The sequence below is a fragment of the Sapajus apella genome, unplaced genomic scaffold (genome assembly GCF_009761245.1).
Source record: "Sapajus apella isolate SASKATOON/1434 unplaced genomic scaffold, GSC_monkey_1.0 scaffold143, whole genome shotgun sequence".
NCBI lineage: Eukaryota > Metazoa > Chordata > Mammalia > Primates > Cebidae > Sapajus > Sapajus apella.
In genome coordinates, this window is record NW_022437083.1 from 2,748,266 (window position 1) to 2,773,535 (window position 25,270).

At 46.7% G+C, this 25,270-nt stretch overlaps 2 protein-coding genes, 1 long non-coding RNA gene and 1 pseudogene across 11 annotated transcripts in view; 2 read left to right on the forward strand and 2 right to left on the reverse strand.

The window, feature by feature from the left end:
* RUBCN (rubicon autophagy regulator) overlaps positions 1 to 23,600 on the reverse strand; it is a 78,207-nt gene extending 54,607 nt beyond the window's left edge. For 4 of the 8 annotated variants that reach the window (XM_032264241.1, XM_032264238.1, XM_032264239.1 and 1 more), the window contains exon 1: positions 9,058 to 9,264. In XM_032264241.1, coding sequence (XP_032120132.1) covers positions 9,058 to 9,122 — 65 coding nt within the window. In that variant the 5' untranslated portion in view covers positions 9,123 to 9,264. Of the gene's footprint in view, positions 1 to 5,517; positions 5,606 to 9,057; positions 9,330 to 23,454 lie in introns of those variants that run through there. The other 4 variants (XM_032264242.1, XM_032264237.1, XM_032264244.1 and 1 more) reach the window with 3 other exon arrangements.
* Positions 8,124 to 8,981, reverse strand: LOC116540662. The gene is made up of 3 exons (XR_004264538.1): positions 8,753 to 8,981; positions 8,680 to 8,682; positions 8,124 to 8,134 (listed from the first exon to the last, which is right to left on the reverse strand). It is a non-coding gene; the product is annotated as an uncharacterized LOC116540662 (long non-coding RNA).
* LOC116540686 lies at positions 13,884 to 13,961 on the forward strand (annotated as a pseudogene).
* A 448-nt stretch (positions 23,601 to 24,048) lies between the features above and the next one.
* The window catches only part of FYTTD1 (forty-two-three domain containing 1), a 33,100-nt gene continuing 31,878 nt past the window's right edge, over positions 24,049 to 25,270 (forward strand). For both annotated transcript variants that reach the window (XM_032264245.1, XM_032264246.1), the window contains exon 1: positions 24,049 to 24,295. In XM_032264245.1, coding sequence (XP_032120136.1) covers positions 24,193 to 24,295 — 103 coding nt within the window. In that variant the 5' untranslated portion in view covers positions 24,049 to 24,192. The remainder of the gene's footprint in view (positions 24,296 to 25,270) is intronic.

The following is a 25,270-nucleotide window of genomic DNA, read 5'->3' on the forward strand; positions in this document are numbered from 1 at the left end:
TTTTGTATTTTTAGTAGAGACAGGGTTTCACCATGTTGGCCAGGATGGTCTCGATCTCCTGACCTCGTGATCCACCCACCTCGGCCTCCCAAAGTGCTGGGATTACAAGTGTGAGCCACCACGCCCGGCCACATTCATATTTAATTTTTCTTCTTATCTGGCTACATATTTTCTATTTCTCATTATCTAGTATTTAACTTGTAGGCTATGTAGTTGAATATGCTTCTTTTTACATAAATAATATGCTTTAAATAAACAACATGCTTATAGGAAAAACATACTTGACTCTCTTACATAGTGTCTCTCAGCTCTGGGGCACCTGGGAGAATGTAACCACTGGCCAGTTCCATCCATTTCATGGCTGACAGGAGAATCTTCTTTTTTTCTTTTGAGATGGAGTCTCCCTCTGTTGCCCAGGCTGGAGTGCAGTGGCGAGCTCTCTGCTTACTGCAACCTCCGCCTCCTGGGTTCAAGCAATTCTCCTGCCTCAGCCTCCTGAGTAGCTGGGATTACAGGTGTGAGCCACCACGCCCAGCTTGAATCTTCTTTTTTTTTGTAGAGATGGGAGTCTTACTATGTTGCTGAGACTGGTCTCAAATTCTTGGGCTCAAAGAATCATCTGCCTTGGCCTCCTAAAGTGCTAAGATTACAGACATGAGCCCTGCACCCAGCCAAAGGAGAATCTTAATGTCTAGGAGGGAACAAGCAGGACCTGGAGGTGTGCTTTGTAGCGTGATTCCTATTCAACAAATGCTTCCCCATCACACTAGTAATATCAAATGTATTGAGTTTCAACTATCAACAGATTTGACATAAGGAAGAAATATCCCTTATGTCAGAAACCTAACCACTAACAAATCCCTTAGCATGGAGGTGAAGAATTCTCCATCACTGGCCCCAATCTAAATACCAACTCTGCTGTTCAGTACTCCTCAAGTCAGAGACAGGCGCTCTATCACACACTGTTACAAACATACCCACCTCACTCCTACTTCCATGACTTATTCATGCATCTCTTCAACTGGAAAGCCTCTTCTCTTCTCATCCCTTTCAGGGATTCAGGTTCAGCCCTAACGCAACTTTCTCCCAAAAGGTTCCAAATAATCTGACCCACTATAACTCCTTTCTTGGAACCCCAAAAGCATATGTTGTCGATATACCATTCCTTCTAAAAATACTTTAAAATTGTTATTTAATGTTATATAGCTTGTTTCCTGAAAGAAACAGACTATGTATCTTCTATTTCTTTTGTATTTTATTTCATTTTATTTTTGAGATGGAGTTTCGTTTCGCTCTTGTTGCCCAGGCTGGAGTGCAGTGGTGCAATCTTGGCTCACTGCAATCTCTGCTCCTGGGTTCAAATGACTCTCCTGCCTCAGCCTCCTGAGTAGCTGGGAATCCAGGCGCCCGCCACCACGCCTGGCTAATTTTTGTATTTTTAGTAGAGATGGGGTTTCACCATGTTGGCCAGGTTGGTCTCAAACGCTTGACTTCAAGTGATCTGCCTGCCTCAGCCTCCCAAAGTGCTGGGATTACAGGCATGAGCCACTGCAGCGGGCCTAAATGCACACTCTTTGCCAAGCCATTTAAACTCTTGAAGCTTCAATTCCCTCACTGTAAAATAGAGACAACAGCTGCTTCACAGGGTAGAGTATAACTGACAGTCTATGGAAAGCACTTTCATAGAGCAGAGAATAATATCCTCTTTTCTCTGTCATTTTCCCCCTGTGAATTCCATTGCATAAATCTAAAAAATTCAACAAAATCAGGAAGGGTACCTAAAATAAAGCCTTCTTACCCATTCTGCTTCAAAAAAATTCTGCCGAGCCGGGCGCGGTGGCTCAAGCCTGTAATCCCAGCACTTTGGGAGGCCGAGGCGGGTGGATCACAAGGTCGAGAGATCGAGACCATCCTGGTCAACATGGTGAAACCCCGTCTCTACTAAAAATACAAAACATTAGCTGGGCATGGTGGCACGTGCCTGTAATCCCAGCTACTGAGGAGGTTGAGGCAGGAGAATTGCCTGAACCCAGGAGGCGGAGGTTGCGGTGAGCCGAGATCGCGCCATTGCACTCCAGCCTGGGTAACAAGAGTGAAACTCCGTCTCAAAAAAAAAAAAAAAAATTCTGCCAAAAATTGTATAGGACTGGACAGTCTGCAACATAATTAAGTCTGGTTGCAGTGTCCCATGTCCAAAGAATATATCCACTGCATTTAAACTAAGGCGAAATCTGTGGGTAAGCACAGAGTGCAAGGCCCTGTTTATGCTGAGGAAAGAAGAAAAGAAAGAAAAGAAAAGAAAAGAAAAGAAAAGAAAAGAAAAGAAAAGAAAAGAAAAGAAAAAAAGAAAGAAAGAAAGAGAAAGAAAGAAAGAAACAAAGAAAGAAAGAAAGAAAGAAAACTTTCTTAGCGAAGTAAGAAAGCTAGGAAGGACTTCCTCAAATAGTGGATGTCAGGTGTACATAGTAAAGACTTAAATCTGCTTGATGCAATGGAAGAAACTTACAACGTTTCACTGCAAAACAATGAGGCTGATTTCATGAGACATATAAGAAAGACAATCTTATTACTTCACAGGCTCATCTTATACCATGTAGGCAGCAGAATGCTTTACAAACAAGGGAAAGCAGGCACACACCACCACTTCAATAGCCATGGCACAGGAGGAAAGACAAGTGTTTCAGTCTCTTCAATTTCTGGTACATGATTTAAAGGTAAAAGGTATGCTGAGCACAATGGTACATGCCTGTAATCCTAGTCACTCAGGAGGCTGAAGCAGGATTGCTTGACTTCAAAAGTTCGAGTCTAGCCTGGGCAACAATGCGATAACCCTTTAAAAAAGCAGAAACAGCTGTGGGGAGAGGAATACTGAGAATTGCTTCAGGCTTAGAGTCCTTGCAGTCAGCTGAAACACCCTTCCCCTCCTGGGTTCAGACAACAGCAGTTTCCCCACAACCTTCAAGGGCATGTTTCTGTAATTTTTGTACCACAAATTGAACTCGCAATGTGGACTGCTTTAAAATCATGTGATCATCCTGCTTTGCTACCAGTCTATATAAACTGTTAACCCAGAGCATGATCAAAGAGGGATGGGAAAAATAAAATAGGAAATTTAAAGGTGTGAAAATGAATAGGAGAAACGGGAAGAAAGTGGCACTCTCCACGACAACAGTCCACTAGCATCTGCCTAACTGTAAGAGGCATGACCACATGGCTCATGTTTTCATTCCTCAAGCAAACATTCACTGAACACCAACTCCATGTCAGGCGCTGTGCTAGGCACTGGTGGTTAAAGAGGAAGCGTCCCACCTGTCAGGAAATTCACAACGTCATGGGGGAAATGGGCACTTATATAACCATGCCATGAAGTGAGATGTACTCTAATAGAGAGGGAAGCCTTCTAAAGGCGCGTCATGTAAGGGATGACTAAGAGATCTTCAGACAAAGAGGGAGCTATTGCAGCAAGTGCAGAAAAGCAAGAATGAGAATGGTGAGAAAGATGTGAGAGTGGACGAACGTGCCATGGTTCTGTAATTGAGAACTTCATAAGTACTAACATAAAGACTGAATATCAGAGTGAGGAGTTTTGACACAGAAAATATTCTATTTTCAATGGGAAAACCACTGAACACTACTTTTGTTTTGTTTTGAGACAGTGTCTCGCTCTGTTGCCCAGTTTGGAATGAAGTGGCACCATCTCAGCTCACCGCAACCTCCGCCTCCCAGGTTCAAGCAATTCTCCTGTCTCAGCCTCCTAAGTGGGATTATAGAGGTGCACAACCATGCCTGGCTAATTTTTTGTATTTTTAGTAGAAATGGGGTTTTGCCATGTTGAACAGGCTGGTCTTGAACTCCTGACCTCAAGTGACCCATCCATCTTGGGTTCCCAAAGTGCTGAGATTATAGGCGTAAGCCACCAAGCCCAGACAACCACTGAACATCTCTGAGTAAAACATTATAGTAACTTTGTTTCTGAAAAATATAATCCTTTGGGAGGTCGAGACGGGTGGATCACGAGGTCAAGAGATCGAGACCATCCTGGTCAACATGGTGAAACCCCGTCTCTACTAAAACTACAAAAAAAAATTAGCTGGGCACGGTGGCGCATGCCTGTAATCCCAGCTACTCAGGAGGCTGAGGCAGGAGAATTGCCTGGACCCAGGAGGCGGAGGTTGCGGTGAGCCGAGATCGCGCCATTGCACTCCAGCCTGGGTAACAAGAGCGAAACTCCATCTCAAAAAAAAAAAAAAAAAATCTATAAGCAGGTTGAAGCTATCCGCAATTGAGGGACTAAATTCAGGGTGGAAGATTAGTTACGAAGTAATCCCCAAGGAGAAATGATATCAATCTAGAATGAATACGCTGTTTATATCTGCCCAGAATTTGTCCCTTTATTTTGGTAAGAGAACCCTGATTTTTCACTGAGGAACCATCTCTCTGCTCTGGTCCATAAGGTCCCAAGATCTCACCCTACTCTAGCACCCAAGGTTAGGCACATAATTTAGTCCTGACTAAGCAGAATAGCCCACACCCTGATCACAAGAACAGGAACAAAAAGAGTCAGTCCAAAAAGAGTCAGCCCTGGGATTTTTGCTTTTGCTGGAGCTACTGGGACTTCATCTTTTTTGTTGCTGATACTGCTAAGCTTGGAGTTGCTAAGGTAATCCTGTAGAAAGGTCTACTTGAGAAAGAAAACAACACATCAGGAAACAGAGCTTTGAACACCCATATTTGGGCATGTCTGAAGCAATAGTACACCCTAGATTTTTTAGTCATATAAACCATTATACTTGGAAATGGAGAGAAAAAGAAGGCTTCAAAAGAAAAATTAGGAATTGAATTTTAGACCCTGGTGACTGTTTAGATATGGGAAAAGGGGAAGAGGGAAATATCAAATTTCACTCTGACCCTCTGGCTTGGCTGAGTGAGTGGAAAATGCTATCAACAGAGCTGAGAAGAGGGGAAGGTTTTAGTCAGTAAACTAGTAGTTTAGTAGTTTTACTAGACAACCTCAAATCAGCTGGCATTTAGGAAACTGAGGGAAAGTTAAGTATCATCCCTAAGCTCCACAGCATTTTGCTGGAGTGATAGCTAGCTAGATGGAAAACAATGGGGAAATCTATCACAAAATTACACCACCAGGGTGACGTGGGAAGCCAAGCCAACACTCTAGGTCCCAATGTGTTGGGAGCTACTGAAAGAGGAAGAACAAGTTATACCCTTGCAAACAGTAACTTGTGGAGCAAATAGCTGCCTTATTTCAAAAAACTAGCAAGGGAATGGAGTTGACATTTTTTGCACTTACCACATAATCAGGATCTCAGTTAGAAGCTTTATGCGTATCATTTTATTTAATCTTCACAAGTTCTCAGGTAGAAAAGCATTATTCTTCCTACTCAGGCAGGTTAAGTAATGTAACTTGATCAAGTTAAGCCAAATTAATCCTTTAACTGGGATTCAAATGCAGGTCTATCTGACTTTAAAGCTTCTTCTCATTTCATCATACCAACTACTTACAGAAAATATACTGAAAAGTTTCATCTTTCATTTTTAAAATGATGCTACTGGCTGGGCACAGTGGCTCATGATTGTAATTCCAGTGCTCTGGGAGGCCATGGCGGGAAGATCCCTTGAGGCCAGGAGTTCAAGACCAGCCTATGCAACATGGTGAGACCCCATGTCTACAAAAAATTTGAAAAATTTAAAAATTAGCTGGGTGTGGTGGCACACACCTGTAGTCCTAGCTGCTGAGGAGGCTGAGGTGGGAAGAGCGTTTGAGGCTGCAATGAGCTATGAATGCACCATTGCACTCCAACCTGACTGACAGAGTGAGACCCTATCTTTAAAATAAATACATTAATTAAATGATGCTATCTCATCAAGAAGACTGTTTCTGAACTGGGTGTTTCACTGGCTATAGAAAGGTTATGTATGCAGTAACCCAGTCACAAAGCCTCAATTAATAGGCACAAGGAATGTATTTACCAGTTGTGTATCTGGAGCTAAGGAGGCCATCAGTGCCATGAAACCTTATTAAAAAACACATTCTGAATTAACCAGCTTCCAACAGAGTAGGCCTCTGACAACGACATGAGTGACTTTGTGAGGATAACCCCACCACTAAAATTAAGTTTTGATTAAAGTGTTTTGGTTAAGAGGCAAGCATAAAAAGAATAAAAGACGGGAAAAGATTCTGCAAAGGAGCTATCCTACTGGCCTGAAAGACAGGCACAGAATGCTATGATATTTACTCACTATCTTACATATTTCTTCGTCACTAGTAGCATAGTGAAAAGCAGCATAGTGTAAGTATTAAAAGTACAGACTTGGCCCGGGTGCAGTGGCTCACACCTGTAATCCCAGCACTTTGGGAGGCCGAGGTGGGTAGATCACCTGAGGTCAGAAGTTCAAGACCATGGCCAACATGGCAAAACCCCATCTCTATTAAAAATACAAAAAATTAGCTGGGAATGGTGGTGGGCACCTGTAATCGCAGCTACTTGGGAGGCTGAGGCTAAAGAATTGCTTGAACCTGGGAGGCAGAGGTTGTAGTCAGCCACGATCGTGCTATTGCACTCCAGCCTGGGCGATACAACAAGACTCTGTCAAAAAAAAAAAAAAAAAAGAAGTACAGACTCTTGGGCTGTCATGGTGACTCATGCCTGTAACCTCAGCACTTTGAGAGGCCAAGGCAGGGAATCGCTTGGGCCCGGGAGTTTGAGACTAGCCTAGGCAACATAGTGAGACCCTGTCCCTAAGGAAAGAGAAAAGTGCAGACTCTGGTGCCACACTGCCTGGGTTTGAGTCCCGTTCTGTCAGGGATTCGCTGTACAACCTTGACAAGTTACTTATCCTGTCCATCCTCAGCTTTCTCATCTGTGAAAGTGACCACAGTAGTGCCTACCACATACAACAGTTATAAGGATCAAACAAGTTAATGCAGTCTTCATATCTTAATACCCTAAAACAATACCTGGCATATGGTAAATAGTGTGTTACATATATTAAAAAAATAACTAGCCCAGCCTCCCTCACATGAGGTAGTAGAGGGAAATCAAAATAACCCTAAAACGTGTTTAGAATTTATATGGGACCTCTTACATGAAGCATTTCACAGACATCTGGAGGAAGAATAAATAGACACATACGCAAAGCAGAAAGTGAAACATGGAAAACGGAAGTAAGATGTTCAGTTTCACTTGGTACAAATCATTCACAGATCTCAGGCAGAGCCCCAAAGTCCTGTTAGTCCAGGTTTTGTAAAACAGGCTACTTCACACATGAAAGTAGAGTCACCCTTAAAAACAGCAAGTCTTGGCTGGGTGCAGTGGCTCATGCCTGTAATCCCAGCACTTTGGAAGGCCAAGGTAGGTGGATCACAAGGCTAGGAGTTCAAGACCAGCCTGGCCAATACAGTGAAACCCCATCTTGGGGAAAAAAAAAAAAAGCAAGTCTCCAACCAGGAACATCTCATAAATTTTCCCTTGTTGACATTTTCTCAGAGGTAAATATTCTGCTTCCAGTTTTTGGACACCAGCTACTCCTGAGTCCATCACTATATTTGAAACTGTTTCTAAATGTCAAGCGAGGTCAGGCCTGGTGGCTCACACCTATAATTCCAGCACCTAGGGAGGCCAATGGGGGAGAACTGCATGAGCCCAAGAGTTAGAGACCAGCCTGGGCAATATGGTGAGACCCTGTCTCTACAAAAAAGTTTTTAAAATTAGCCAGATGTGGTGACTGGCACCTATAATCCCAGCTACTTGGAAAGCTGAAATAGGATAATCGCCTGAGCCCAGGAGTTGGAGGCTGCAGTGACCTGTGTACACAGCACTGCACTCCAGCCTGGGAGACAGGGTGAGCCCCTGTCTCAAAAAATAAAATAAAATAATAATAAATGTCAAGCACAACTCCTTTAAGTCACATTCCTGCTCTAGCCTGTCAGCATTCCAGCCTCTTAAAATTAAGACCAGAGTTACTAATGAAGCAAACCCTAATGGAAAGCATCTCTACAGACTCCAATTCATCATTTAGTCAAAGTAGTTTGGGTTTTTTTTTTTTCATTTTTTGAAGACAGGGTCTTGCTCTGTTGCCCAGGCTAGAGAGTACTGGTGTCATCCTGACTCACTGCAGCCTTGACTTACTGGACTCAGGTGATCCTCTCGCCTCAGCCTCCTGAGTAGCTGGGACCACACAGGTGAGCGCCACCACACCCAGCTAATTTTTGTATTTTTGTAGAGATGGGGGTCTCCCTATGTTCCAGGCTGGTCTCAAACTCCTGGACTCAAGCGATCCGCACTTCTCGGCCTCCCCAAGGCGCAGAGATTACATACGTGAGGCAGCGCACCCGGCCCAAAGTAGTTTTTATATTTTAAATCCCCCAATTTCCAGAAGATGTGAACTTTCTGAAAATGGTTTTATATACGTAAATGAGAACTTAGTTTGCATTGTGAGGAAGAAGCGACAGCTTTGAAGATGAAAAGGAGATGACACAGAGGTCCTGCCACTCTGACAGGGGCCCAGTGGTGACTCAGTGACAGCTTCTGGCCGCACTGGAAGCCCCCACCCCACCGCACTGCCATGACACTCACTCTCTCCCCCACACTCATCTCGCCTAAGCTTCTTGCCAGGCCACTCGTAACGCTTACCCTCTGCCCCCAGAAATTCTTACAACGTCACCCCCTTCACACGGGCCCCACTTGCTGTCACGGCAAGTTTCGGCCGGGGCGGTGCCCCGTCCCTGGCTACAGACTCTGGCCTCTTCGCCAGACGCTCAGCAGCCACCTCCTCTCCAGCGGTCTTGGGTCTGAGCTTCCCGCTCCTCTGCTCCCTCTGCCCGCGGAAAATCCCACCCACCGTCCTCACCCTCAGCCTGTTCCCTCGTCCCACCTGCGCCCCGCCCGCCCCTCCTCTGCGAAATGCCTCCCAAACAAGTCCGCAGCCGTCGTCCTCGACTCGCCGCGCCCGGCCCTTCCCTCCGCGTCCCCACGTCCTCCCAGGCCTCCCGGGGCTCCAGCTCCTGCAGCCGCCGCAGCTCCGCGGCCGCTCCCAGCCCACCTGCTCTCCTCGGGCAGGCGCTCCTCGCCGCCGCCGAGCTCCATGCTCGCGCTCTCCGGCCGCATCCGGGGCGACAAGGCCGCCTCTTCGCCTGAGAGAGGCGTCCCTGCCGCTTCGCCCTTCAGGGCTCCCGGGGGCGCCTGGGGCCGTAGGAGGCACCTGCGGCCGGTGGGCTCGGGGTGATGCGCTACGCGCGGGTGGCGGCAGCGGCAGAGACTGCCGCCTCGGCGGCGGCTTCAATCCCGGCCACCCCCACTTCCGGCTCCGGGGACTACAGCTCCCAGCAAGCCCTCCGAGACCAGGCCGCGCTCGCAAGCCGCGCCCTCCAATCCCAGGCTGCTCCCGCAGGCCACGCCCTCCAATCGCAAACCCGGCTAGCAGGCCGCGCCCTCCGAGACCTGGCCGCTCCCGCAGGCCGCGCCCTCCAATCCCAGGCCGCGCTCGCAGGCCGCGCCCTCCAATCCCAGGCCGCTCCCGCAGGCCACGCCCTCCAATCGCACACTGGGCTCGCAAGCCGCGCCCTCCAATCCCAGGCCGCTCCCGCAGGCCGCGCCCTCCAATCCCAGGCCGCGCCCTCCAATCCCAGGCCGCTCCTGCAGGCCGCGCCCTCCAATCCCAGGCCGTGCTTGCAGGTCGTTCCCGCGGGCCGCGCCCTCCAATCCCAGGCCGTTCCCGCGGGCCGCGCCCTCCAATCCCAGGCCGCTCCCGCGGGCCGCCCCCTCCAATCCAGGCCGCTCCCGCGGGCCTTGCCCTCCAATCCCAGGCCGCTCCCGCGGGCCGCTCCCTCCAATCCAGGCCGCGCGCGGTCTACTGCGCTCCCTGCTGGTTTGCACACGGAGGGGGACGGTGGTCTCAGGAATCCGTACCGGGGCGGACCCTTGTTCACCCCGGTCACATTACACCGTGGGGACAGAATTCAGTTCGCGGTGTAGACTAGGAAATAGCACTGATCTAATCCCCGTACGATTACCCCCCTCAGCCCGCCCTTGGTTAATGTCTGCTGGTGTGTCTGGAGACCTCGAGCACTTAAAGGAAGAGCTCAGCAACTCAAGAGCATAGGTTGCTGAGGGATCCTCAAAGAGCAGGAGAGAAAGGCTTCGGGGGTTCTCGGAAGACGGATGTCAACGCAGTTTTGAAGGCTGAGTACGGGTTAGCCGGGAGAAAGGAGAGAAGGTGGAGAGAGCAGCACGGCAGATGTCAGGAAGCATGCTGGTCTGGGAACTGCAGGTGCTGGGGAGCCAGAGCTGGGAGGGAGTGAGGAACTGCATGGTGTGGGCAAACCGGATCGTGAAATGCCATTTTAAGGAGTTTGGATTTTATCCTGAAAACAACCAGCAAATCAAGCATATGCAAATCAAGAAATGATTTGATTGAACCTCATGAGAAAGCCACTTTTGACAATGTAGAGGAGGTGGGGTAGATATAATACTCTACTGAGGTGAGGGTGGAAGGCTAGATAAAGGAGACTGGTCGCCCTTATGGGGGTAAGCAAGTGATGCTAAGGAGTGAAGTGAACGAGTTGAAAGAAACTTGTAGGCCTAGCGTTGCCAGATATTCTGGTTTCTCTTTTTTCTTTTTCAAAGATGGGTCTCTCTGTTGCCCAGGCTGGAGTGCAGTGGCACAATCATAGCTCCCTGCAGCTTGGAACTCCTGGGCTCCAGCAATCCTCCTTCCTCGGCCTCCTGAATAGCTAGGACTACAGGTGTGAGCCACCATGTAGGGAACCAGCCCCCACACCCCACCCGTGGGTACCCCGAGTTCGGTGGCGACAGGGGAATGAGAGAAAGATTAAGAATGAAAGTGGGACCAGGGGACCATCACTTGTAATGGAGGCAGTGAAGTCTCCGAGCTTAGGTTCCCCACAGCATTTATTGGTTACAGTCACTTTGAGCAGTCAGCAGATGGTGGGGTGAAGGTGAGGTGATGGTGGGGAGGGGGTGGTGCGATGGTGGAGCATTCTTCGGTGAACTGGAGCTGGCGGGTCATTCTGAAGATTGCTAGCAGTGGTGGCTTTGTGAGTTTCTTTGAAAAGCAGAACATGTGGTTATTATCTACAGATTGCATTCTAGGCACAGCTGGAGGAAGTGAGTCTCACAAGGAGCCTACAAGTCTGGTTACTTTGTGATGCTACAAAAGGGGTTTTAAGTCCTTGAGCATGTTATGCACTGTAACAGAGTCAAGGTCGCTCTGCAGCTGGAACTTGAAGGCTTAGAGAAGTTTGCCTCCCCAGAGGCCTGACGCAGTTGGCCGCAGTCTGTTGTTCCCAGTACTTGAGATCATTTTATGTGGCACTCTGTAAGCCTTTCCTCCATTGCTGTTTCCCCCAACACCACCACACCTAGCTATAATATTTTTATTTTTTAAAAGAAGCTGGGATCTGCATTTTTAAGCACAACTTCCAAATTTTTAAACGTTGGCAACAAATTTTTTAAACTTTCAACTTTGCACAGGCCAAACACAGCTTGTCTGTAGGCCGAAGGTGTCCCCTGAGTTGCTAGTTTGCAAACCTAGGCTTAAACTACAGCAGCGGTTGAAGAGAACAAAAGAGGTTCAGAGTAGAGCAATGTTAAGGCGATAGACTCAGCACTGCTCTTGTAAAGGACTGTGGCAAGTGAGGGAGAAAGAGCGATCAAGAATAACTCCATGAAAAACTAATGATTCTATTAAAATAGTATATGGCAGCCAGGCGCGGTGGCTCTCAACTGTAACCCCAGCACTTTGGGAGGCCGACGTGGGCGGATCACCTGAGATTGGGAGTTCAAGATCAGCCTGACCAACATGGAGAAGCCCCATCTCTCCTAAAAACAAAAAATTAGCCAGGCGTGCTAATGCACGCCTGTAATCCCAGCTATTGGGGAGGCTGAGGCAGGAGAATCGCTTAAATCCAGGAGGCTGAGGTTGCGGGGAGCCGAGATTGCGCCAAGCCGAGATTGCGCCATTGCACTCCAGCCTGGGCAACAAGAGCAAAATTCTGTCTCAAAAAATATATACATATATATGGCTTTTAGGTATTTTCAAACTTGAGAAAAGTTTTTGGCAATTAAAAGTGAAATGCAGGAGCCTCTTAAAGCAATTTATGATTTCATTTAGATAAAAATTCTCATTTTCCTACTAAACGATTATACTTTTTAAGAAAGGATAAATATTACTCATTGGGATTTCACTACCTTCTGTATCTTTCTTCTTTTTTTGGAGACACAGTCTTGCTGTGTCACCCAGGCTGGGGTGCAGTGGTGCTACCATAGCTCACTGCAGCCTCAACCTCCTGGGCTCAAGCAGATTCTCCCACCTCAGCCTCCCAAATAGCTGGAACCATAGGCCGTGCCACCATGCCCAGCTAGATAGGGACAAGGTCTCGCTCTGCTGCCTAAGCTGGTCTCAAACTCTTGAGATCAAGCAATGCTGCCTCAGTCACCCAAAGTATTAGGATTACAGACGTGAGGCATCATACCTGGCCTTACTTCTAGTTCTACAAATTTATGAACTTTATTTTTTGGCATACAGTATAATCCCAAATTAACACTACGTGATCTTAACATATGCTTACATGAAAGTCAATCAGCTCTATCAGGAAATTCTAGGAGCCAGAAGCGGTAGCTCACGCCTGTAGTCCCAGCACTTGGGGAGGCCCAGGTAGGCAGGTCACTTGAGGCCAGGAGTTGGAAACCAGCCTGGCCAACATAGTGAAACCCCGTCTCTACTAAAAATACAAAAAAATTAGCTGGGTGTAGTGGCACACACCTGTAATTCCAGCTACTTGGGTGGCTGAAGCACGAGGATCCTTTGAATTGGGGAGGTAGAGGTTGCAGTGAGACGAGATTGTGTCACTGCACTCCAGCCTGGGTGACAGAACAAGACTCTGTCTTGTGGAGGGTGAGTTGGGGAGGAAATCCTAAAACTAAAATCGTAGCAAAAAGTCTGGAAAACAGGCTTTTTCTCATATGTCCAAGTTTGAGTTACATGTACTGGATTTTCTTTAAAGCCATTAATAAACATGACAATCTACACCAGCCATGTGTTCACCTGCCCTATCCCATCCCTCCACTATCCCTCATCCCCGGTTGCCATAATCCTGAACCCCTTTATGATTCCATTGCTTTCCTTGCTATATAATTACTTTGTGTCTATCTATATTCTTAAAATATATATATTCCTATATTTTATGCTTTATAAAAGGGGTATTGAACTATATTTATTTTGGGGAGCTGTTTTGCTTAATCTTATATTGATAAGACTCATTCATGTTGTATGTCATTATAGTTCATTGATTTCAACTCCTGTATATTAGTCCATTGAAGAACGTACCAGTTTTTTCATGCTCTATCCTGTAGATAGGCATTAGGGTTTTGCTACTGTAAATAGTACTGCTAAGAACATTCTTGTACATATCTGTCTCCTCTTTTATATAAACAAGGATTTCTCACATACCTAGGAGTAGAATTGCTAGGTCATAGAATTATTATCTGTTATAGTTTTTGTTTTGAGCAGTGAGTTTGAGGTGCATAGTTTTAAAAATAATTGGTTATTGGCCAGGTGCGGTGGCTCACGCCTATAATCTCAGTACTTTGGGAGGCTGAGGTGGGAGGATCGCTTGAGGTCAGAAGTTTGAGACCAGCCTGGCCAACACAGAGAGACCCTGTTGCTACAAAAAATTTAAAAATTAGCCGGGCATGGTGGCACTTGCCTATATTCCCAGCTACTTGGGAGGCCAGGGTGGCAGGACCGCTCATGCCCGGGAGTTTGAAGTTGTAGTGAGCTGTGTGCATCACTACGCTCCAGCCTGAGGAATAGAGTGAGACCCTGTCTCAAAAAAATAGAAAAAGGAATGGACCATGCATGAAAAATAGGAGTATATCATGAACCAAGGATTATGATTAATCCAATTTTGTACATCTGAGGTCCAAATACAAAAAACTACCAAATATGCCAAACTAGCATTAGGTTTAGGGTTCTACATTATCTCCAAAGGTAAGCACAATTCTTTACCCCTTTGCTTTTCAGAGTAGAAATTTTTTTCTTCTTTTCTTTTTTGAGACAGTTTCTCGCTCTGTCTTCCAGGCTGAAGTGTCATCGTAGTTCCCTGCAGCCTTGACCTCCCGGGGTCAGGTGATCCTCCTGCCTCAGCCTCCTGAGTAGCTGGGACTACAGGAATGCACCACCACACCCAGCTAGTTTTTTTATTTTTAGTGGAGATGGAATTTTGCCTTGTTGTCCAGGCTGGTCTCGAACTCCTGAGCTTAAGCGATCTGCCCGCCGTGGCCTCCCAAAGTGCTGGGATTACAGGCATAAGCCACCATGCCAGGCCTCATAGTAGAACTTTTGAATATAACATGAGTCCATGAGTCTCTACGGGTAGATAGATAGGTAGATATGCAAATAATAAATAAATAGAAAAAGGAAGGAAGAAGGGAGGAAGGGAAACCTTATTTCACAGTTGAACATCAACTAATGAATGTAGAAGAATGACAGAGTTAAAAAAATCACTGTTTTGCAACCATCATAGTAATAATTGATTCAGGCAAGAATCATCAATGAATGCTAAAGCCATTCATGAAATTTACTCTGAAGCAGGATATTTACACAGTCTCAAATCTCCCCACAGACTACATATTCATTATAATTGGGAAACAGGGGTACCTTTACAATGGAGAAAGCTGGTGAACATCACAAGTGATCAAAGTTAAGATCACCAGTTATCAGCCAGTATGATATTACGTGCCTCCTGATGTCAGACATGGGAAAGGACACAGCATAACTTGTGGTGTTCCTGACAAAAATGAACAACCGGAATCTAATCACAGGCTAACAACAAGACAAAACCAAATTGAGAGACAGTCTATGCAACAACTGCCTTCAAGCTTCAAAAATGCAAATATGATAAAAAGCTAAGAAAGCCTGTAGAATGTTTTCAGATTAAAGGAGACAAAAAAAAGTCAGGACAAAGAAATGCAACATTTGAACCTGGACTGGATCCTAGATTGGAAAAAAATTGCTATAAAGAAATTTTTTAACATAATTGGCAAAATTTGAACATGGGTCATACATTGGATAATAGTATTGTATGTTCAATTTTCTAAACTTGATAATTTTAGCACGGTTATGTTAAAGAATATCCTTATAAATTTATTATCTCTCCTCTATTTTTTTTTTTTTGAGACAGTCTTGCTGTGTCACTCAGGCTGAAGTGCAGTGGCATAATCTCAGCTCACTGCAACCTGTGCCTCCCCGGTTCAAGCAATTCTCCTGCCTCAGACTCCGGAGTAGCTGGGACTACAGGCATGTGCCACCACACCCAGCTAGTTTGTATTTTTAGTAGAGATGAGGTTTCATCATGTTGACCAGGCTGGTCTTGAACTCCTGACCTCAACTGACCTGCCCACTTCAGCCTCCCAAAGTGCTGGGATTACACATGTGAACCACTGCACATAGCCCTTAAAGGTAGATTCTAGAGTCATAATTTCTACAACTTCCACTCAAATTGTTTAACAACAAAAATGTCTATCTCTATACAGAGAGAAAACAAATGTCACCAGCATTCATCACTGGTGAGTGTAGAGGACCTATGGGATTCACTGCACTATTTTTGCAACTTTAGATTTGCATGTTTAAAAAAAAGTCAAGGTTCTGGTTTCATGGAGACCTAAAAAAATCGTCAATGATCTTAGTGTGGTTTTGTTTTCTTATGACTGTATCCTGCTAATATAACAAAAATTTTAGGGTTTCACATGGAAATTTTTTATCTTGTAATGATTAATTTTAAACTATGTTTAAATAGTTGTTTTCTTCGTAGGTAGCATTTCTAAAAGTATTTTAAGCCAATTTTGCCAAATGACCAATTCTCTGATTTTACCAAATTTATTGATTTACCAAAATTCTTTTTCTGTTAGCCATATATAAAGCTTATAGCAGTTCATCTAATGAGATGACCTTAAAAGCTTTTGAAGAACTTTGCCAACTTTTAATTACTTGGTTTTTATTCTGTCTTTACAGCAACATTCCCAACCCCTCCAAGCATTTAGTAGTGGTTCATTTATTCAATTATATAGGAGCAGGCTGAGAGCGGTGGCTCATGCCTGTAATCCCAGCACTTTGGGAGGCTGAGGTGGGCAGATCACCTGAGGTCGGGAGTTCAAGACCAGCCTGGCCAACATGGTGAGATCCCATCTCTACTAAAAATATAAAAAATTAGCTGGGCGTGGTGGCACACACCTGTAATCCCAGCCACCCAGGAGGCTGAGGCAAGAGAATTGCTTGAACCTAGGAGGCAGAGGTTGCAGTGAGGCGAGATTGTACCATTGCACTCCAGCCTGGGCAACCGAACGAGACTCTGTCTCAAAAAATATCTGTATTATATAGGAATACTTTTGCAAGCCATGAATCATGCATAGAAACTTGTAATTTTTTTTTTCTTTTTTTTTTCTGAGACGGAATTTCGCTCTTGTTACCCAGGCTGGAGTGCAATGGCATGATCTCAGAAACTTGTAATTTTTTATGTTAAAAATGATAATTTTTAAAATCTTATTTCTAAGCCAGGCACAGTGGCTCATGCCTGTAATCCCAGCACTTCTTTAGGAGGCTGAGGCAGGTGGATCACTTGAGGTCAGGAATTCATTTGAGGCCAGCCTGGCCAACATGGTGAAACCCCGACTCTACTAAAAATACAAAAATTCGTCAGGCGTGGTGGCTGGCGCCTATAATCCCAGCTACTCAGGAGGCTGAGGCGGGAGAAGCACTTGAACCTGGGAAGTGAAAGTTGCAGTGAGCTAAGATTGCACCACTGTACTCCATCCTGGGCAACAAAGTGAGACTCTGTCTCAAAAAAAAAGATAATCTTATTTCTAGACTCAGCAAATCCTTAACACAGCTGATGAATGTTCAGTTTGTCCCTGCCTCAGCTTCCTGAAACTCTAGCTGAATAAAGCTGTACAGAAGGGACCCTCCACTGAGTGAAGAGGGTCAGAGCCTGAGTTGCTGTTATGTGCAAGATGCTGTGCTTCATTCAGGTAGACCCCCCAGCCTGGGCTCCTCATCCCAGAGTAGGGAACCTGAGGAGCAAAGAGAGAAGAACCCTGGGGAGAAGGAGGAATGCCTGAAGACCCCAAGACCCTTGAATGCTGGTTCTCTGAGCCTTCCTGGACTATGAATCTATCCAGTACAAATTGAGGATATCTTTGAAAAACAAACAGTTTTATGTAAATGGGGGAAATTTTGTACTTTATGTAGATTTGTTTAACTTTGGAAAATTCCACAATTGGTCATTCAGTGAATCAATCTAGAATCCCTGGTGGTTAAGACTCCTACCTTGCCCAGGGAGGGCAAGGCCTAATAAGCTGAGAGGTCCAACCCCTGAGTCCAGGAAGAATTCCCCTTCAAGTTCCCTTGTCCACTCAGAGCTGGTTACCTAAATACAGAGGGACTTGGTGGCCAGCAGTGCTGCTTTAAACTGGCTAGCTGAGGTGGGCATGGTCCTCCAAAGCTTTTGAGTTTCCTAAGGGCAGCAGCTATTCCTGTAACCCTGTGTGCCAGCATCTAGGACAGTGTCCTGTACACAGTAGGAACTCGAACTCCTGAATGAATGAATAAATGAACAAACAAATTTTGAGAGTAAAAGGCAGAAGACTAGAACAGGAAAAGTTTACAGCAAAGGAAAAGGGCAACACAGAAGGGGGACAGAAAGCTACAGCAAAGTGGCAAAGAAAAGCTACTGCAGCAGAAAACAGCAGCAAAGGGGCAGAATGGAAATAACTGAACAAAAAAGAGAAGAAAACTCGTGTATGTATAAGTAGTTTAAGGGAGCTACTAATAGCTATTATTAATAACTAATGTTAGCTAATAATTATACCTAGTACACATTATCTATATATTATATATAACATAAATTATATCTTACTCCTTTATTATACCAGTATAATACATATTATATCAGCATGATTCCTGGAAATCCTCTTTTGAAAAGCAAAAGAGTTAACATAAGAAACAGACAAATAAAATACAAGGAAAGGAAATTACATACCAATGTCACTCATGAAAAGACAAAATTCTTGGCAAAATATTAGCAAGTCAAATCCAACAATATGTAAAAAAGGATAATATGGCCGGGCGCGGTGGCTCAAGCCTGTAATCCCAGCACTTTGGGAGGCCGAGGCGGGTGGATCACGAGGTCAAGAGATCGAGACCATCCTGGTCAACATGGTGAAACCCCGTCTCTACTAAAAATACAAAAAATTAGCTGGGCATGGTGGCGCGTGCCTGTAATCCCAGCTACTCGGGAGGCTGAGGCAGGAGAATTGCCTGAACCCAGGAGGCGGAGGTTGCGGTGAGTCGAGATCGTGCCATTGCACTCCAGCCTGGGCGACAAGAGCAAACCCTTGCCTAAAAAAAAAAAAAAAAAAAAAAAAGGATAATATGCCATGACCAAGTAGGGTTATCCCAAAAATGCAATATTTGAAACATCAACATTCAAAAACATAGAAAATCAACATTCAAAATTTGATAATCAGTCAATGTAATTTGCCATAATGAATTTTAAAAGAAAAACCTTTTGATAATCTTAATAGATACAGAGAAAGCATCAGACAAAACCCAGCATTTATTCATGATTAACTCTCACCAAACCAGGAGTAGAAGGGAACTTCCTCAACCTAATAAAGGGCATCTTTAAAAACTCAGCATCATACTTGATGGTGAAAGAGAGAATGCTTTCTCTCTGGGGTTAAGAACAAGGCAAAGACGTTTACTTTCCCTACTTCAATTAAACATGATACTAGAGTCCCTAGTCAGTGCAATAAGGCAAGAAAAAGAAAAGGCATACAGATTAAAAACAATTATGCCAGGCCAGGCACAGTGGCTCATGCCTGTAATCCCAGCACTTTGGGAGGCTGAGGTGGGCGGATCACAAGGTCAGGAGACAGAGACCTGGCTAATACAGTAAGCCCCATCTCTACTAAAAATATGAAAAATTAGCCAGGCGTGGTGGTCCTTGTAGTCTAGCACCTGTAGTCCCAGCTACTTGGGAGGCTGAGGCAGGAGAATCGCTTGAACCCAGGAGGCGGAGGTTGCAGTGAGCCGAGGTTGTGCCGCTGCACTCCAGCCTGGGTGACAGCGAGACTCCATCTCAAAAAAAAAAAAAAAAAAAAAATTATCCGATGTGAAATAATCCAGTTAAAAAAGTACATACTGTATGATTCCATTTATTAAAAATACTAGAAAATGCAAATTAATCTACAGGCAACAGAAAGCAGATCCAGTTGCCTAGATAGTAGGTGGAGGATGAGGATTACAAAGGTGCACAATAAGACATCAGAAAATAATGAATATATCACAATGTTTATTATTCTGATTACGGTAGTGTTTTCACAGGCATCTATACTGTATACCTGTATAAACTGCATACGTTCAGTGTGTGTCTTTTAATGTCAAATATATCCCAAAGCTAAGAAAAGGGGGATTTGAAATACAAATCAAACCGAAAAAAGTTAACGGGTGAAGTGTATAAGAGTTGTGCTTACCCGGCCGGGCGCGGTGGCTCACGCCTGTAATCCCAGCACTTTGGGAGGCCGAGGCGGGTGGATCACGAGGTCAAGAGATCGAGACCATCCTGGTCAACATGGTGAAACCCCGTCTCTACTAAAAATACAAAAATTAGCTGGGCATGGTGGCGCGTGCCTGTAATCCCAGCTACTCAGGAGGCTGAGGCAGGAGAATTGCCTGAACCAGGAGGCGGAGGTTGCGGTGAGCCGAGATGGCGCCATTGCACTCCAGCCTGGGTAACAAGAGCGAAACTCCGTCTCAAAAAAAAAAAAAAAGAGTTGTGCTTACCTTTGAAGAAATGTAGATTTCTGTGTACATTATGAAAAAGGAACCAGAAAGTGTTAACAGAAAAAGTGTGAGGTTGAGCCCGGTGCGGAGGCTCACGCCTGTAATCCCAGCACTTTGGGAGACCAAAGCAGGTGGATCACCTGAGGTCAGGAGTTCAAGACCAGCCTGGCCAACATAGTGAAACCCCGTCTCTACTAAAAATACAAAATTAGGCTGGGCGTGGTGGCTTATGCCTGTAATCCTAGCACTTTGGGAGGCCAAGGTGGGTGGATCATGAGGTCAAGAGATTGAGACCCATCCTGGCCAACATGGTGAAACTCCGTCTTTACTAAAAATACAAAAATAAGCTGGGCGTGGTGGTACGCACCTGTAGTCCCACCTCCTGGGGGCGGGCTGAGACAGGAGAATTGCTTTAACCCGGGAGGAGGAGGTTGCAGTGAGCCGAGATCGCGCCACTACACTCCAGCCTGGTGCCTGGCGACAAAGTGAGACTCTGTCTCACACACACAAAAAATTAGCTGTGCGTGGTGGCAGGCACCTGTCATCCCAGCTACAGGGGAGGCTGAGGCAGGAGAATCGCTTAAACCTGGGAGGCGGAGTTCGCAGTGAGATTGCATCACTGCACTCCAGCCTGGGTAACAGAGTGAGACTGTCTCAAAAAAAAAAGAAAGAAAGGAAAGAAAAGTATAAGGTTGAGAAGGTTGCCAAATTTAGCAAATAAAAATAAAATATAAGACTCCCAGTTAAACCTGACTTTCAGTTAAACAAATGTCAACCTTAAAAAATGAGATTCAGAAAATAAGACTGTACGGCTTATTACAGCACAAAGCTTGAGGTCAGCCATCCAGAAACACAGGCTCCAAAGAAAGGGGGTCAGTGCTCAAAAGTGAGGAAGCTAAGATTTCACTAATTAGGCAGAAACAGTTTTAACGATTTGATTAGTACAACTTGCCAAGGAAGACTGCTTTCATATTCTGCGAGGAGGTGTGGTGTTCTGAGGGAGTCTTATCTCTGGCCCTCCTCAGTCATCCCAGATCACTTACAGGAAAAAGCAGGCGTTCCAGCTGCATGCTGCTGAGTCAGCCACACAGCGACGCCCCTCTCAAGGCTCAGAATAATTCAAAGTTTCAGCAGCTTTAAGTTTGATTATTTTATTTTGCACAATGAAATGATGCTTTCTTGTAAATATATCCTAAAAATGACATGAAACGTACTGTAGTAAAAAATAAATCGCTGTTTTTCTGAAACCTGGGACATATTTGTTCTAAACAATTGTCCCTTGTTTATCTGAAATTCAAATTTATCTGGTCCTGCATTTTATCTGGCAATCCTAGTCTTTTAAAATGGCAGGTGCTTGAATTCCATGTTTATTTTGACTTAGATGAAGCTGAACTGCTGTACACCAGACAAAGGCTGGATGCCCCATGTCAGGCGCAGGGCCTTATTTGCAGTAGGTGCTGAGATATTTTTTTGCTCTTCAAGCTGTACGAAGGTAGGGAGTGCACCCATCTTGCTCACTATTTTTTTTTAATCCCTAGGGCCTATTACAATGCCCGACGCTCAATGAATATATGATTAAATGAATAGCTGCCTCTCATACCCCAGAAAATTGCAGGGTTGACCTTTTAACCCTAGCCCTTGTAGTTGGCTGATGGACTTCTTGGACAGGCCCCAGTTCTGATTGTCTTGTCTTGGCTTTTCTTCCTCTTTATTTTTACTGTGTGTGTCTCAGGTTGCTATTTTGTTTTGTTTTGTGTATGAGGCATTACCCACAATGCCTCACTCTTGCTTTCTTGCCTTTCCCTCTGGAATCTGGGTGATTGCTCTTAGACCCCAAGACTCTTGGATCTTGGGGAAACCTGAATGTCTGCAACACAACAGCTAGGATTGTTTCACGAAAGACTGCAGCATGCCCTTTTCCACTACGGAGACTGGGGACAGGGCTTTGGTTTGGGGGAGAAGATCAGGTTAAAAGAGAATCTTTTTTTTAAGACGGGATCTCACTGTGTCACCCAGGCTGGTCTTGAACTCCTGGCTCAAGTGATCCATCTGCTTTAGGCTCCCAAAGTGCTGAGATTATAGGCGTGAGCCACTGCACTAGGCTGAGAATCTTTATTATATTAGTGGTAAGGAGGATTTTATACATTTGGGATTTTTATCTGTCCTTTAAATACCTGAAGTATAAAATGCATCCAAACTCTAATTGCATTAGTTTTCTTCATAAAATTCAGAACTTAGCCTAAGGTTCCTCTCTGTAGTTTATTCCCACAAATGAACAGAGATTGTAGAAGTTATTTCTAGTGAGAAAAGGCTAATGTGGAGAAAAATGACTTCTGCTTAGAGAATTTTAAAACTGCAAGGAATTTTAGGAATAACTTAGTGTACTTTTCATAGTTACTATTATTCCTCCTTTCTTGTTTTGAAGATGGGTATGAGGTCCAGAGACTCCCAAAATCATGCAGTGAATGATTAAAGTAAGTGAAAAAGGTACCACTCAATAAATCTCAGGTCTGGAACCCACAACCCAGTTTCTCTAGTTTTTAGAAGTCCAGACAGGTGTGAGGGCTTCAGGATGAGAGAGTAGTAAAATCAAGCCCGTTATGCTAAGAACATACATGATATTCTCCCTGACATGCCAAATACTGTTCTTGGGTTTCTGAGTCCAAACTTTCCTCCACCATTAAAGTTTCTTGTGCCCCTTGATAGGTGTGTGGTTCACTCTTCCTACATGGCTATGTTTTTGTCATGAGAAAACCAAAAACAACAACTTGACCTTTGAGAATAAGAAGTTATTGAGACTATTCCCAGAAGCCAAATAAAAATCATACATTTCCCCGATATAAGACTACCTAGGCTTACAAAAAAGTCATGGTTCTTTGATTTCAGCTGGAAACATAATCTGTGTAAAGACTAGTTTTATCCATGCTGCATATACAGGAAACGTTTACATTTACTTTTATTAAGGTGACTGCAAAATTGTCACTGTAACGTTTGCTTTAAATTCAGGTATGCAAAGGGAAGCTGGAACAGCTGGCTTTAATTTTTAAGTGCCATTGGATAAGATATATTTTAAAGCATGGGATCCCCAAGCAAAAAATAGTAAAGTGTGTCACCGGTGTTGAAGTTGGAAACCACGTGACATTGTGACATTACTAAATTAAGCAGAGGCTACTGTGGTTTTGAGATATGTTCGGTCACCTCAAAGTTCTGGCGCGTTTCTATGCTGAAGGAATTTTTGCATTTTAGGAACTGGAGAGGAGAAAGGTGGCAGAGATTTCTAGGTGGACAGAATGCATCTGGTATTTTCTTCACATGTAAATACCTGAGGTAGTTTTAAGTTCTTATGAGGATGATATAACCTAAAGATTTCCAAACAAACGCAGTTACTTCAGGGAAGGAGAATGTGTTAAGAAGAGAGGGAAACATCACATGTTGTAAACAGGAAAAAAGTTATCATGCAGGAATTATCAAATATTAAGTTGTTTTCCTGTAGGGATGATTAAAAGGTAAACGAATCCTTCTATCCGTTCCCAGTGCAAATGAATCAGAGAAAAATGCGGCTGCAACAGAAGGACTTACCCCCCCCAAGGGAAGCTGAGGTCCCGGAGGGCAGTCAAGTCCGCGCCGAGCGTTTTGGGAGTGCCGACTGAGACGGTACGGGCACGGGAAACGCTAGCACGGTTCGGATGTTGAGGTGGCGCGGGGACGGCCACCGCAGCGTTCGCTCCGCGTGCGGCAGGCGGAGGGGCGGGGCGGGGCGGGGCGGGGCGGGGGCGGGGGCGGGGCGGGGCGGGGCGGGGCGGGGCTGCAGCTGCGGCCGCGCTCGCGGGGGTCTGTCCCGCCGGCCGAGGCCGCACGGCCGTGGGGTGCGCGCGGCTCGGGGGTACCCAGCAGGAGGGGCTCGAAGGCCACGGAGGATTGTGACACCACTGAAGGCATGCGATTCAGAGTGTCGGGCTCTCGCAGCCCCAATCTGGGCCGAAAGCGGAGCTGCTCCCCACGGCGGTCCTCTGAGCGCCAGCGCAGCGGCTGCAGTGTGTCGTCCCGTCCTGCAAGGGTCGCTAGGAGCGAGTCACGGCGTGGGGCCGCTCTGCCCGGCCGCGAGTCTCGGTGGCACCGCCCCGCCCGCAGCGCGGCTGGAGGCCGAGGACGAGGCTCGCGCGTGCGCGCTCCCGCGGCGCGGCTGGCTGCGCGCGCGCTCCCGCGGTGCGGCCGGCTGCGTGCGCGAGTGGGAGGTGGCGGGTCTGCGACTGCGGCCTTCCCGCTCCCGCTCCGGCTCCCGCTCCCGCTCCCGCGCCCGGCGCCACGTCTCCGGCCATGAACCGGTTCGGTACCCGGTTGGTGGGAGCCACGGCCACCTCTTCGCCGCCGCCGAAGGCCCGCAGCAATGAAAACCTCGACAAAATCGATATGTCTTTGGGTGAGGGGCCGAGTCGGAGCGAGTCGGAGTGCGGGGAGGGCGCGGGTGGAACGCAGCGGCGCGGGGTGTGGGGGCGGGGGCGGTTGGCCGCGGTTGCCGGCGGAGTGTTCTCGCGGGTGGGCGGACCCGAGCGGAGAGCCGGGAGCCGAGCTGGACCGCGGGGGACTCGGGCGGCCCCTCGGCCGCGGCTGGCGGAGGAGGGGCTGTGGGGGCGGGGACGGGGGCGCCGAGGGCCGGAGGTCCGGAGGGTCGCCGGGCGGGGGCGTCTCTTCTCCCCGGAGGGGCGCTGCGGCCCGCCGGCGGCGGCTCTTTGTGAGGACCCCGCGGGCTTCCCGGAGCGCGCTCGCGGTGGGCGTTATCGGGGAGCCGGGGGAAGGGTCCCCCCGAGCCGTTCTCTCTGAGGAAGGGTCTTCGAGAGCCCGGCCAGGGCTGCGGCCGGTTAAACCAGTGCTTCCGGCGCCTTCTCTGCCGCTGGGCGTTGGGGCGGGCGCTGGCCCTCGCTGCGCGGTGCCGCCTCGGGCCGCCACGCCGGAGCGTCCGCCCGCCGGGAGCCGCGCTCGGGCGCCCTCCCGGAGCGCGCACCGATGTCTCCAGGCCTCAGAGTTAGCAGAAGCCTGGGACGGAGACATGGCTGGGGCTTGCTGGAAGCCAGGTAAGGCGCGTCCGGGAGGGGCGGCTGGGCTCTCGCGGATGCTGTAAAACTCGGGAGGTTGGTGATTCCGTTACAATTCAGCCCGAACGCCAGCGAGGCACCAGCGGCCGTGGCGAACTTCGCTGGGCTAAAAGTAAGTCCGTTTCCGTCGGGATTCAGGTGGTGGCGTTGGGTGTCAGCCCTGCCAGCTCTGGCCGGCAGTTTTTGGATACTCGAAACGTACCCGACTGGTGGGTTCAGAGGCGTACCCCTGCCCAGGACGGCCCTTGGGGTGATAGCCGTCTTGGAAACCTCCTTTCGGTTGTCATTTCTTCCCGTTTGTC